The 14,952-nt window shown below is 47.1% G+C and overlaps 1 protein-coding gene across 6 annotated transcripts in view; it reads right to left on the reverse strand.

Moving 5' to 3' along the window:
- Positions 1-14,952, reverse strand: part of MYO7A (myosin VIIA) — a 103,894-nt gene that overhangs the window by 32,713 nt on the left and 56,229 nt on the right. For all 6 annotated transcript variants that reach the window (XM_064441507.1, XM_064441505.1, XM_064441506.1 and 3 more), the window contains 4 exons: positions 6,550-6,687; positions 2,761-2,919; positions 2,342-2,434; positions 881-975 (listed from right to left, as the gene is read on the reverse strand). In XM_064441507.1, coding sequence (XP_064297577.1) covers positions 881-975; positions 2,342-2,434; positions 2,761-2,919; positions 6,550-6,687 — 485 coding nt within the window. The remainder of the gene's footprint in view (positions 1-880; positions 976-2,341; positions 2,435-2,760; positions 2,920-6,549; positions 6,688-14,952) is intronic.

Below are 14,952 nucleotides of genomic sequence, written 5' to 3' on the forward strand. Positions count from 1 at the left end.
ATGGTCCCCTCCTTCCCCCTGCCCTGCACCCTCCTCTTGCATCTGAAATCCCTTCCCTGCCAGCTCTCCCCACTTCAGTCCTAACACCTGAGAATGGATTCAATCTCACCCAAATGATCAAGAGCAAACTTCAGCAACACCGCCTTGCTATCTCCATCTGCTCCTCCCACCCTTCTTAGCCTGGTCTGCTTCTTCCTGTAGACTCCTCAGAGACAATTATGTTAGAAGGGCTTGGGGGTCTCACTAGGATTCCTATGGGAAAGATTGCTGAGTTATTTAGTATGTGCCCTTTCTGCAAAGCCTAAGGCACAACCTGAGTCACAACCATGGGTCATAAGTCAAAGAGCAAAAAGCTCCTCCATGGGTGAAGCTTGTCCTTAACTGTGGCTCCCTCTTCTTCCATAACTGTGCCATGAGCTCTGCATGGGCTACCTGGCCTCCTCCCAAGGGTAGCAACTGGGTTGTAAAGTCCGGAACCACTTGGGCTTTGGGGAGAGCAATGCTAGTCACAGTGGATGACCCAGTGGTCCCATTGCAGTCTCTGCAGATCCCCATGGACTGGAGGCTTAGCGTTGCCTTCAGCAAGCTCAGAGCCCCACTGCTGCATTGTCATAGCAAACATGACCTCCCCTGAAGACAGCACTGAACAGGGACAGAAGGTCCTCTTCTGTCCGTGTTTGAGGCAGATAACACAGTTTTCCTCATTTCCTCTACTGTTTTCCTCCAGTACATAGCACACTTGAGTGCCAACACTTCAGGGCTCCCCTCTCCCCTGTTACAAGAAGGGCACCAAGGGAGTCACACATCCCCTGGGAGATGCTTGCCAGGTGAAGCATCCCACATCGCCCACCTCCCATTTGGCAGTGGGGCTCACACCTACCTGTCTTTAAACCCACGAACCACCTTCTGGATAAGGATGACTTTGTCCGTGATGGCCTTGTCTCTCTCAATCTCCAGCAGCATGTCGTGGTGGTCCTGTGGGAGGAAGCAACATGTCTCAAGCTCTCCATCTGCCTGACATGTGGCAGGAGGGTTGATACAAAGCCCTTCCTCAGAGGAGATGACCAAAATAAACTCTTGCACATTTTACATCCCAAGTATCACCCCACCTACTTAATGAGAAGATTCTAATATAAACCCGAGTGATATACTGCCTTTATTCCCAAATGAATCAGAGCATCCAGAAGCTGCATATACAATACTTTACAGTCTGAAAATAACCAAATTACTAGCAGAGCTCCCTGCTAGTGCTGTCAGCCATGGGAGCAGTTACTAGAAGCAGTTACTAGGAGAGTTACTGGGAGGTTTGGAAACAAATTCCAGGCTGCCTGAGTCCCATTGCTCCCTCTAGCCAAGGCTGCAATGCCTCCATACCCTAAGGACAAAACAGCTCCCTAAGACACTGAATTTCCTTGCCCTGCAGCTTTCAGATGCACCAGTCCAAGCTTTTCACTAATTCCTCCCACACTGCAACTTGGCTTTCTTTCCTGGTTGCGGCACACTGAGCCCTGCTGTGCTGGGTGAAGCAGAGGCAGCTCCACACGTTTCCTGCTTTGCTCGACCTCACGTGGCCCCTTGGGGCCTCCCAATTTCTCTATTTCCTGCCCTGACAGCTGTGAGATCTTGATAACAGGCTCTGGAAAGAGTCACTAGTGGGAACAGCTTCTAGGAAAGAGATGGGGGTGTTCACACTGGTGTTGGGGTTGGGGGTGAATTTAGATATAAAGGTTCCAGATTTACTGCTGAGATTTTTGCTTGAGAGAAGCCTTTGCTTCCAGCCTGGTTCCTGGCCAGCTCAGCCTCATCGTTCCAGAGCAACACAGGAATGGCTTTGTAAGGAAAGATGAGTGTGAATGGGGCTAAAGGGGACATGCAATGTTGGGTTGTGCTCTGTCAGCTGGCCTGATGCAGAAAGTGACGTTGTAGGCATGTCTTGGGTTGTTCAAGGACGTGCTGAAAGCAAAGTGAGCCCGTTGTGTTCTCGGTCCCTCTCTCTGCAGGGGTCTGCATGGACTCCTGCTGCTGTGCTCTTTGGGTGAAGGCAGGAGATGAGGTCGAGTGGCTCAGCCCAGGAGGGAAAAGGTCGTGCGCTGTGTGTGACTATTTCTGCGTCCGTATGGATACGTGCAGGTATCAGTGCTGGCAGGGTGTCAGGACTTCCTCCTGCCTGTCACTTCCTGAACCGGCCCAAATATCCTGCCTTGGCCAAGGTTCTACCCGCTGCCACATGAGCCCAGAGACCATGAGAAAGGGCCATGTCTTGTCATGGAAAGGGAATAGTAGGAGACCCCTTCACAGGTGAGGGCCCCAGATGGCAGGGGGGATGCAGAGAACCACCTACCTTCAGGAATATCTTTGTCTTGCCAATCTGCCAGTCATCATCCTTCCCAAGCACTGCTTCGGCAATGCGCTGGCATGTCCCACGCAGGTCACCCTGGTAAGAGAGGGGTTGGGATTCACCAGGACCAGCCTCACCCATTGCTCCTCCCAAGCCCAGTGGGGACCTTTTCTGACCCCAGTTCCAGCAGTTTTCTGCTAATGAGGTTCGAAGAGCTTTACTGTCACAACATTTAAGGTGAGTGAGAGGGACAGGTAGCCTGTCCTGTATCCTTTTTTCCTTCACTTGGAAAGCCCAGAGCACCACTGTAACATCTGGGGAGCAAATGTTGCATAATTGCTTTCGGAGAGGATGCACACCCCATAAATATCCCTGGAGGGACCAGCAGAGAGCAATCGCTACCCATGGAAGAAGACACTCACCTGCTTGTAAGCTGGCTTCACCCCAGGCATGAGCACCCGGTACCGGTCCACGAACTCTACAAAGGTGTAGCGGATGGGGTAGCCAGCCCGGCGGATCCGGATGGTTTCCATCATCCCCGAATACCTCAGCTGACGGACGCACAGCTCCCTGTCAAACAGCTGGGGAGGTTATGGGACACGGTGGTTTGATTGCACATCTGGGCCTGGATTTGCCATAAGAGAGTAGGGACTCCGAAGATGTGCGGGGCAAGCAAGTCAGGCATCCATCCAAATCCATCACTTGGTGGACCCAAGACTGTACAACTATTGGTCTGGTCCTGTGAACTGCTGAGTGTGTTTGGCTCACACAGATGTGACTGATCCCCACTTGCAAGACTGGATGTGTCCTACACGTTACACAAAGGACTGAGAGGAGAACTGGCAAGAACAATGCAACGGTGAACATCACCTTGGGGAAATGGGCAGTGATGCTGCATCTACAAGGGTCATACCATACAGTCACCCATCTAATGACCACTCATGGTCATTAACTTCTGAACGCCACTCTGAGCTTTACCGGCATGACCACAGCACTCCCGCATGGGCAGGGCAGTACCATTTTGCAGACAGAGGAAGCAGAAGGGCATATTAGTAAAGGCTAAGGGTGCCTACACCAGTTGATCTTAGGGGAGGTGACACCCTGAAGTCCCACAAAGGAAGAGTGTGGCCTTGGAGATGCCGAGGCCCTCAGATAAGCCTGTTATCATCAAGCCACCCTGTACCCAGGAGGACGTCCAAGGAGCTTAAAACGAACTGGTCAAAACTGAGACCAGCTGAGGGTTTTAGGGAAAGGATAACTCTCAGACCAGCATTCGTGGCTGTTCCTGACAAGTAACAGACAGTTTCAAGGCCAGACAGCAGACATGGGTAACTCTTGCAGATGTTTGCTAATAAACCTGGCTGCTCTCCCTTGCTTCAGGAGCCTCAGGGTCTGTAATGAGTGGTGCTGCTAGATGGGCAGATCTGCTGAAGCAAAGGAAGGTTCAGGAAAATCTCTACCATGCTTTAGTGCATTGAGGACAATCCTGGAGCCCCTGAGAGCACCCTCTTGCAGCCTGACATTGTCTTCTGCGAGCATCCAAAAAGTGTTCAACCCAAGCGTAAAATAAAGGCAGAGGTGGTGTGGTGCTGGCACACCACAGAACGTCGGGCCAGTAAATCCCAGCCTGAGCCAAAGAGTTACTGCCAGGGTGCTATTCATCTGCCCTCCCTTCAGCTGTCTGAAACGTGAGCATCTGTGCATGTAAGGCATGAGCATCTAAAATGTCACCTGAAGTGAGTGAGGAGAGATAGGTATGTGCCTGTATCTCAGATGTATCTTCTGGGACGAGAGGGTCTGCCCTAGGGGTGCACCCATCTCCCCGACCCTGGAGGGAGATTTTTGGCTAGCTCATAGCAGCCACTTAACCGTGAAAGGGCTGGAGTGAATTAAGGCAGATCCTGATCCCAGGATAAGACAACAGATGAGCAAGGAAAAGGCAGAAAATAGCATTATCCAGATTTGGTCTTAAGCTGTCCTTAACTAAAGGGGGTATTGGGGACAAGAAAGGTGCAGAAGAACAAGGTGTGTGTTCCTAGGTCTCCCCCCACCATGAAGCAGAGGATATGTGAGTGGCTGTGGGCTTGCAAATAACCCTCCAGAGTCTGTAGGTCTAGTTCATTGCAAGTAAGGGCAACTATGTGCTCCTGGAGCCAGGGCCTGATGAGGCACAGACTGCTGAAGACAGTTTTAACTTTCTATGCATGGTTTGTTAGCTAATTCATCCCACACGTTTGTCTTGGACTAACCAGAACAACAGAGCAATGCTCAGAAGCAGCAGCGTGGGATGGTGCGTAGACCCAGACAACTCCAGCCAGCATCACGATGCAAACAATTTTTTTTTCTCCCAAAGCACATTTTAGAAGGAAGCAAAAGTTTTAAAATAACAGAAAGTAACAAACAGTCAGGACTTTCCATTGACCTTTTACTTCCCATTATCCCATTTCCTATCACTATCAGTACACTTTCCTCCAAAGCCAGGGACAAGAAATGAACTCCCAGAAAATGTTCTCTTTTGCAGTCGCCCTGCACAGTTCTGTGTACCGTTATCTGAGATTTTTTCCCTCCCTATTATTAAACCAAGGCCAAAAATAAATTTAGTAAGAAATCACATTTCATATGATATAAACTACAGCCTCTGAATCAGTGTTAGCTCATCCAGACACTACTTCAATGGGGAGATTAATCTCTCTTTGTCTGATTCTTTCAAACTTACAGCTGGTTTTATGTCCCACTGAAAGTTTTGTAGGTAAATGGGTTGGACAGAGACGTCTGGCTTAGTGCTTGCAAGAGCTGATGACATGCAGATTTCCTAAGCAGGACACAAAAATGCCAGACCAAATCCCAGATATCCAGGTGTAAAAGCAGCTCAAAGTCAGGGCATTGGGAATAATTTGTTAAAATCGGTTCGGGATGTACATCTATTTCTCAACATTGCCCTTGCTCTTAAAGGTCTTGTTTTGATCTCAACTGAGATGACAACCTCAGATCAGACATATTGTTAAGCATTAACCCAAAGTGTTCCATTAATATGCTATTAGGTGCCTTTTTGTGCTCACCAAAACCAGGATAAGGGCACAGTAAGCCACGCTGAGAGAGCCACCAAACCTTTCACCCTGAATCATATTAGGTTCACTGAAGAGCAAAAATAAGTTTCAAACACAGTTTGTATGTAACAGCCCTGAAATTCAATATTTTATGCTTTTTTGCACTTAGCTGAGCTTTTCCAACAGGCACTGACTTTAGATAAACTCCAGCTCTGAGAAGATTAATTGCTACCGAAGTGCACAGGCATGGGCAGAATGATTCGCAGAAACAAATAGCTGAAATTATTATTAAATAAAGCTCTTCTTCCACAAGCAGTATCACTATTAAGAGCGGTGAGCAGCTAACAGTGATTGTTAACAGCACCAGGGTCCAATCCTGCAAGGTGCTGACAGTGGGATTGGGGCACGCAGCACCCACTTTATCATCTACTTTTTGCTGCAGATCTCAGAGCCCCTCCCTGAGCAGTTTGTGGTCAGGGGGATTTACAGCTGTCTCCTTCCCTGTCATTTGCTCCTTAAAGTTTGTCCCCAGAGTGTTTGTTGCTTTTGAAGCAGGTCCCTGGGAATCGGAGCAAAATAATTCCTCTCACCTTTCCTCTGTGCTATTTTGCCTCTTTTTTTCTCTGCTTTTAGAATTGTGCTTTTGCAATTGGTGGGGAAAAAAAAAAACAGCTGAGAGGATCAAAGAGGGGTGAAACCAAGTGAGAGCCCTTGAGAAGTTTTGTAGAAAGCACCCGTGGGAAAGGGAATCACTTCTTTGAGGAACCACGAACCCTGCCATAGGGCTAAACCCAGGGCCCTACAGCTCAGACTAAGTCTCTGGTAGGGAGGTGCCTACCCCCTATGGAAATTCAGAGGCATTTCCTATAGGAGAAAGGGCTCCAGGGAGAATTCCTCGAGGTTATCCTTGGGAAGAAAGGCAGGAGCAGGAGCTCCTCTCTGCAAAAATTTTGGGGCACTGTTGGATTGCAAAGCAAATGCCTGATTTTGCCAACCCTTTGGTGACTCCCTTGCTTGCAGAATAGGCTTTTGGTTGGTTTTCTAAGCACCCAGCATCAATCCTGACTTCACTGGTACCCAAAGTTTTGCTATTAGCTCCAGGGCAGAGTGACCCTGCAGGCAGTCCTGTATGACAAGCAACCAGGAGAGAAAAGCAGGACTTACCATGGGCTTCTTGTACTCATTGGGCTTGATGCAGCGGACAAAAAAGGGCTGGCACACACTGAGAGTCCTCATCAACAGCTCCAGGGACCGCTTGAACTGGCTGCTGAGAGTCGGCGAGCGCTTCCTTGTCTCTGCTCCCTGCAAAACCGCAGTGGAGCAGGCTCAGGAAATGAAAAGATAACAGCGCCTTTCCCCTCCGGCCGCGTCCCCGGGAGCCTCCCGTGACAGCTGGGGCCGGAGGAGGGAGCAGGGCCAGAGATGGTTGAGTGTTGAGGCAGAAGAGGGGCAGAGCTAGAGCTGGTGAGCTTGCAATGGCCAAACTCTGGCAACCTGCTCCATATGCCTCTACCCAGGGAGGAAAAGTGCCATAATTTAATTTCTCCTGCTAAAACCTCCCTGTGTGACTGGCAATCCTGACTACCCTATGCAGAGATGTGAGGAAGATCTGCCCATGATAGCAAACAGCCCCTTCTGGGCTGTCAAAAATCTCTGTATTGCAGCTTGGGGTGATGCATTTGCCCAGGGATGCTCTTCAGGAATGGCTTGGGCTTCCCTGCCCTCATACATCACAGCACGGTCATGGCAACCCTCTGTCATGGTTCCTCATGTCAGGCTTCCTGGAGTGTAGGACCAGAGACCCATGTAGGGCAAAAAACAAGCCAGGGGCATGTTCACTGTGGGGTGACTCTGCAACATCTCCAGAAACTGCTACGGTCTATATTCCTCAGCCTGTACTACAGGGAGAGTTGAGTTGTGTTCGGAAAAGAATATTAACTAAACCAAATGAGATGGGTATTTAGGGTGAATCAGGATGATTTTGAGTATTTTGCTTGTTTTAGCACCCTCAGTTAAATTAATAATCCAATCTCCAGTTTGGGGCAAGTGTTTCTAAAGCAGAATGGAGTGGTTTCCCTTAATGACCCCTTCTCCCGGTCTTGGGAGAACCTTGTTAAACCAGCTGCGAATGAAATGAACCTCCAACTGATTTTGTGTGTTAAACACTATTACCTGAGCTCCTTACACATCAGCCACAGTGGTGTTGTGTGTCTCGTAGGTTCTGGTGTTCAGAGAGCCTTTGTGGGGCAGCAGGTGCTGCTGGTGGGTTGGAGGAAGAGCTGGGCACCGGGATGCAACTCCCTCCAAATCAAAACCAAGGTGAATGTGATATGATCTGTTGGACAGGGATTTCCCAAAAGGAGGATTCCAGCAGGATTTTAATGCATGTTTCCTCCAAACCTCCTCTTCTTTGCAGGTGGCCGAGCCATGGGCAGAGTCACAGAGTCCCGATTTGCACTGGCCTTGCTGTTATGTTTTGCAAGCTGGTGAATTTTATTTCTACTTTTGCTAAAGTTTTTATGTGTGCTTCATTGTATAGCACTAATAACCTGTCAGATAACATTCTCACCCCCAAAAGTGAGGAATTTCATAGAATCATAGAATAGTTTGGGTTGGAAGGGACTATAAATATCATCTAGTCCAACCCCTTGCCATGGGCAGGGAATCTGCACAGCTCAGGTTGGATATGATGTTGAGACAAATCCAGTCAACACAAACACAAAGTCATCATGGAATTCCAACAAGAGAAAACCCAGCTCATGCACACACCAGAAAAACTTGGCCTACTTGTCGAGAAGAGCATGGGGGGCTATCAGTGATCTCTCCCAGCAAAATCATCCCCTGGAAAACTGTTAACAAATCTAGAGTAATTAATGGATGCAGCTGCTACCTGCAGAGCACTGTAGAGGCTGGTGCTTACATACTGTCACAGATTTGATGAGGAATAGGCTGTTTCAGCAAGAATCCTGGTTTGGCTAGCTTTGATTAGTGTACTTTTAGCACTTTTCTAATTATGTGCAAGGGGTCACCTCTGTGAAATGTGAAAGGATAGCCACAGCGGTTAGAAGCAGCAAGAGATGCAGGAGCAGGGCTGGAAGTTGGAAGCAACTGCATGTTAGCCAGGTTTGACAATTTGGGCTTGGCTGGGAGAGGTCATTTTTCAGCCGTGGTGTTAGGAAAGATGCAAGACTTTTTACAAGCTTCTACAAGGAAATGCATGAGTGGTTTGCTCCCAGACAGCAAGACCTGCCTCTCTAGGTTGCTGATGCCCTGCATTTTATCTTGCATGCATCCAGCTCCAGTAAAAAGCAGTGGTGCCATCTCCACCTTTACACCTGAGAGCATTTTGCTGGGAAGGGCTGGAGGGATGGGAGAGTGGCCAGAAAACAGCTTGTCTTCCCATCCAAATGCTCAGAGTGGTCTGGGCTCCTCCTGTCAAGACTGCACCATCCCATCCATTCACATGCTTCCTGGGCCTGACGTTTGTGCGCAGACCCCCCTCAACGGTGGGCAACAGCCTCATGGGAACTAACCAGGCTCTCAGCTACACAACGAAACCTCAGGCAAGAACTTTGCATCAGCCTCCTCCTGCAAGGACAGGGTGACACCACTGCATTCATCGTGTTTCCTCCCATCTCACCTCAGCACCAGCGTGGGGAGAATCAAGGCGCTTCCTTTATTCCAACAAAATTGCCCCAAAAAGAGTGGAGCAGCCTCCTGATACAACCTAGCAAGGCACTGAAAATACCGGTTTTACTGCAGATGAGGAGCATCTTTTAGCTTAAAACAGACCCAGTCCCCATAGCTTGAAGAATAAAGAGCTGAATATATTCTGCGTTTCTCCTGACCAGACATGTCTTAGCTTTCAAATGGAGACTGTAGCAACTTTGGGGCACAGACTATCTCTTCACTGGTGTCCATACAGAGTCTAGCACACAAGAGGATGTGACCTGTGTGTCATAGGGAAGGGCAAGCAGGATTCACAGGTGCTGTAGCCCAGGTTGGGGCACTGAGTAATCATTCAGCCTGTGCTCAGCATCAAAGGAAAAAAAGCAGAAGAGAAAATACAAAAAAAAAGAGAATTACATGATTTACAGAGAAGCACCTTCTCAAAAGAGATGTTCAGAAAGATATGCAGACCAGCATGACATTCAGGCATGCTTCAATGCCACCTCTTTCCACCACCTCAAGCCAATCTGGCTTTAGAGGTGCAGAGACATGTGTGGCTGCGGTAACATAAAGACAAAAGTCAAGGCAGAATGTCATCATCAGGACACAAAGGGATATCCCGCCAGCATGGGGTGCCCGAGATTCCCAATGGCACAGCTGGAGCATCAGGACATCTCCCAGCATCTCTGTGAAGCTGTAAAATCTCTAGGGACCCATTCAGACTCCTTCCTTTGGTGTCTTGGACATGTTTAGGTATTTGTGTCCAGAGCTGAGAAAGCAATAACCAGTTCAGCCTATCTGCACCCTGTGGGATCAGTGGCTTAAGGTGGATGCAAAGTTATGTTAAGTAGGATGGTCTTAATGCAGACCCAGAGTTCCAGCTAGGGCAGTGACCCAGTTTTTTTCTTTGTAACATTCAAATAAAGGAAATAGAAACAATGAGAAAGGCCAGTACAAGGAGAAATGGCACTGAACCAGAAATGGTAGGAGTTACTCCTGTTGTCCCTCTGCACCTTCTCCGCCCACTTTAAGAAGAAGGCTGCTTGGTGCACCAGGATTGCCGTGCTCAGCGCTATGTAGCTGGGGAGATGGCGACCTGCTTCAGTGGAAATGCAGAAAGATTAATTACTTAAGGTGACTTAGAGAAGGAGAGGGAAGCATGTACCACCAGCAATACTTTGGAGACACGTTCTGGACAAAGGACTGTTCTCCCATCTCTGTAGGATTACAAGGTCACTAAAATGGGCCATGCCAATATGACATGCTGTTTCTCAGCCTTTGTTCTGAAGTCTGAGAAAAATGATGCTTTTTGTTTTTATTTTGTTATATGAAATGTCACTGGGGTGGCCTCCAGGTGACCACTGAAGGTTAAGCCCCCTCACAGGCAGGTTCTGCAGTGACATATAGTGAAGAGACAGTCTCTCTCCTAAAGGCTGTGCAGTCTGGGAAGTGCCTTCAGGTGCAAAATTGACGTGGGGTGCATAACAGTGCCGAGTATCACTATTTTGAACTATGCCCTCATTTTATAAAACTTACTGATGTTGATATATTTGGAAAATCTATTTTGGCTTGGCTCTTCCATCCTTGCCTCAATGCCTAACAAATATGATCAATTGTTATTCATCAAAAAACCTACAAGACAGGAGGCTATATTATGAGAACAACTATGACAACAACCAAGCTCATAGAAATCATCAGTATGATGTCTCCCATTTCCCTGTATCTCCTGTGGTTGTCTTCAGAGAAGACGACTGGCCTGGGCATTTCTGACAGGTTTTGCACAAAAATTTTCTCCTGGATTTAATCCCACCATATCCTAACTCAGGAAGGATTTGTGGCTTTACTACAACTCTAGAGCAGGGCCCAATGAGATGTTGCAATCCAAATAATTTGCAGTCATGATATAGAGGGGAAGGAGTCCAGCTCTGGAATGAATGACTTTGGGTCAGATCCCCCTCATTGGAATTCCAAGTCCAAACACCCCGAGACACTGCAAAGATAAGAAGGGTTGAAATTCAGCCCCATGCAAGGATTTGAACTTTGAAAGTCAGGTCCATCTCTAACATGATCCTCTGGCTGTCGAAAGATGGTCATAGAAACATGAGCAGAATCGCAATGCTAACCTCACAAAACCTGTAGCACACAGTAAGCTACCCTATGACCAAATATCTAGCAAGAAAGGTTTGGGAAGCCATCAGAACCAGTCAGAAGATGAGATGCAACAGAAAAGATCCAAAAAAGGTGCCAAGAGCCCTGTTGGGACGATCACAGCAAAGTTCAGTGTTAACTGTGTCATTGAAGGCTTTGATCTGAGCTCTCCCCTGAACAAGAACGATGGCATTTCCAAGCAACCCAGAAATGCAATCCAGGAGTTTTTTACCCATGAACTGTCAGCTTCCTGCCCCAGAAAGGGCAAAACAGGGTGAGATTTGCAGTTGCATGGACGAATAATGTCCCACTGAAGCCAATGGTGGCACCATGATAAACAACATCCAAATCCCACAGATGGCCCATCTGAAGTTAATTAAAATGATTCAGCTATCAGAAAAAATCCTCAAACCTTTGTCTCAGGCTGGTTCTGATTTTATCCAAACCAAATTCCCATCATCATCATGAGTCCCATCCCATCAAGATTTTCTGAGTTGAATCCTAGAAATAAATGTCGCCGTCATACACCTGCATCTATTCAACAAGCCGTAAAAATGCTCTCTGTCACATCGGTCACTTGAAATGGATCCTCTATAGATAGTACAGGAAGAGGAATAAACCGACAACAGCAAAGCACAACCCTCGAAAAGGAGAGGTGAATATACAACAGAGGAACTCATGTATTCAGTTTACCTTTGGTGTGGGTGTGGGCGACTGGCCAAATGTGCTGGATGCATAGCCACAGAGAAACTACGTGAAGCGCAGGTGAAAAAAAAAAACAAAACAAAAAAACCAAAACAAAACAAATAAAAAAACAGAGACAGAGAAGAGCAAACAGTGAAAAGAAGGAATAACTGAAATGGGAGCCTGACATTGCTAGTCTTGGAGGTCCAGCTGTTAAAATATCTCACAAACAAAATGCATTAATTTTTAGATTTTTTCAATCCCTCTCCTGACTTTTCCTCTTCGTCTCCATGTTCACATCCCTGAAGCTGCAGGAACCATCACTATCCAGCTCTTGCCTCTTGGAAATGACTCTTCTACATCTTTTAATCTCAATCATTGCCCATCCAGTTTCAGCCACCCCCACTCCCATCCCTCATACATCCCTGATCTCCTGTGACTGGTGGTCTCGATACACAGCAGTTTGGAGGATGCCAGGGAAAAAACAATTTTTCACAAAAATTCTAAAGAAACCCCTCCCTTCCTCCCTAATTTTAATCCAACTAATCAAGTGGTTTCTATAGAATTGAAATTTTTGCCAAGGGGAAAGCCCCGTTTGTTTTTCCCTTCACTGGTTTCCATCCTGCACTGCTCCTTCTACCTGTTCCTTGAGTGACCAGCACTGTCAGACCCCACCGTCTGATTCCTCAGAGGAACAGTGAATCCACCATTTCACCCGGCACCGCTCAGAGCAACGTTCCGATCCAGCAAACACATGCAGATAGACCTCCGAGATGGGCATGCATGAATCAGGCTGCACGGCCCCGGGTGCTCCAGCAACACCCAGTTCACAACACAGGTTTTATTGTGCACAAATATTAGGTCTTTCAGGGACCAAAAAGGTACTGCAATATTCAAACATAGCTAGTGTTGAAACTTCTCTGATCTGTGGCTTTCTCAAGGTTCTGGCATATAAGGATCCCATTTGAAAGACAATGTGAAGCAGATATGGACTTGCTTTTCACTGACTCATAAAATCCTACAAACTCATCGATAAGTTCCTGAGGACCAAAGTTTGGAAGCTGTTGAGCAAAAATGCCTCATTATTTGATTTAGCCCTTAGCAAAGCAGTCACTTGTCTCTTTTTAAGGGAAGATGTTAGATTTGATTGACCTGGCCTGAGCGTCTCTGGAAGATTTCTCCGCGGATTGTCTCACTGGTGCTCGGGGAAGGTGTGCACACTTCCAAGAAGTGCCTTTGCCTCAGCTCTTTGCTACATGCCGTCAATTCCCATGACCCATGCTCACATGCTCCTTCTTTTGGGCAGTGTGTTTTAAGAAAAGGGCTGCAAAGATTATTGATTTTTTTTTTTTTTCTGGAAAGCAATGGCAAAATGATCTCAGCCCCGTGTTGGATTCTGCCTGTCTGAGCAGTTTTGTCTCTGTGGTGCTCAGGGGGTTTGTGCTCTCCCAGTTCACACTAACACTGTGCATGATTAGGGGAGCTGGTACCCAACGTTTGCTCCTCTTCCAGTTCCATGCTAGTCAGGTTACAAATTTCTCGTACAAATAATTAAAGCAGAGATCATTAAAGTATCAAAGCACAGGGACCACCACTTGGGACAGATTCTGAAGATGTTTAATGGAACTATAAAAGAAGAGGTTTATTTCAAAAAAGTGCTCTGATGCTTTAACAGGTCTCAGCTCTCAGGTCCTAGACGATGCCCAGGTGGACATCTCAATTTTGTTGTCACGTACTTCCAGCATCTTTTAAAGATGCTTAGTAGGTGTTCCCATGAAGAAGTCTGCATGACTGTGTAAACCTGAGAGCTCCCTCTCATCGACTCCCCAGAATGCACCTCTGCTCTGCCCAAACTCGCAGGAAATCTCTTCCAAGGTGAACTGCAAAGCTTGCACCGAAAATAAAAAGCAGTGAGGGACAAGCAATAAAAAGCAAAGTAAATGGCAGCACTGATGCTAAGGGAGTTAGTGTCTAGTTCAGCAGGAGTATCGACATCTGGGGATAGCTTGAAATGCACTGGGAGGGTCATGCCAATTGGTAGCTGAATTGGGGCTGATAAATGTTGCATTATGCCTAATGAAGCCAGAAGGATATTGATCATTAATTTCAGCAGGAGCAAAACTGATAAACCAGGCTTGCAAAAGTGTCTGTAGCCTGTTCTAAAGAAATTGCTCGGATATTTAAACATTTATTTCCCTTAGCAGGCAAAGGAATTCAGCACTTATATCTGTTTGGCACTCCTGAAAGTCCCTAAGTCCCTTGGACCATCAGTGGCATTGGCTGTCATTTCGAAACAGGACCCCAACTTCTAAAAAACTTGGTTGCTTTGGAAAATTTTACCCCTTCCCCCTGCAGTCCCATGGCTTTGCCTAGGGAAAGACTGGGGGATTTGGCCATATCGACCTATCTGTGTAGACTTTCAGGTTCTGCAAGGCTCACATTTTAAAACAGTCTCTACTTTAATTTTGGGAACAGGGCTGATGATGTCTTAGTAGGGAGATGTAGATGTTCAACTTCCTAAAGAAAACATCATATATTTGCATTATTAATGGTGAAATAGTCACTAATCTCAACATTTAAGCTGGTAACCTAGTAATAAATGCTCAAATGGAGTTAAAGCAATAACTGTGCCTTTCTCCAACGCTTCAGTGCACATGGTCTTCTGCACTGAACATGGAGTGAGCACATACCCTCCTGGAGCACTGGGACCTGGAAAGGGGAGCTTTAAAGTTCAGCCTTTGTAGCTTGTGTCCCCTCTCTTTGCTGTCGTAACAGTAAAACATGACCGTTGGCTGTTCCCTGCCGGTCCTGCTGCGGTGCTTAAGGGCCAGCCAGATTGTCCCTTCGTTCTGCTCTGGTCTACAAGTATTTGGGTTTCACTTCTCGCTCTGTTATGCACAGATCTGGACTCCTCAGCTGGAGGGGCTAGCTCTTTCTCTCTCAGATTTCTACAGTCACCAACCTTATTGTTCTCATCCTTACACAATTAGGACAGTAGGACAGGAGCAATCACAGCACAGAATAATATTTGACAAAGTGAATGCAGTGAACTGGGGGAGTGATGTG

The sequence above is a fragment of the Phalacrocorax carbo genome, chromosome 1, assembly GCF_963921805.1.
Source record: "Phalacrocorax carbo chromosome 1, bPhaCar2.1, whole genome shotgun sequence".
Classification (NCBI taxonomy): domain Eukaryota; kingdom Metazoa; phylum Chordata; class Aves; order Suliformes; family Phalacrocoracidae; genus Phalacrocorax; species Phalacrocorax carbo.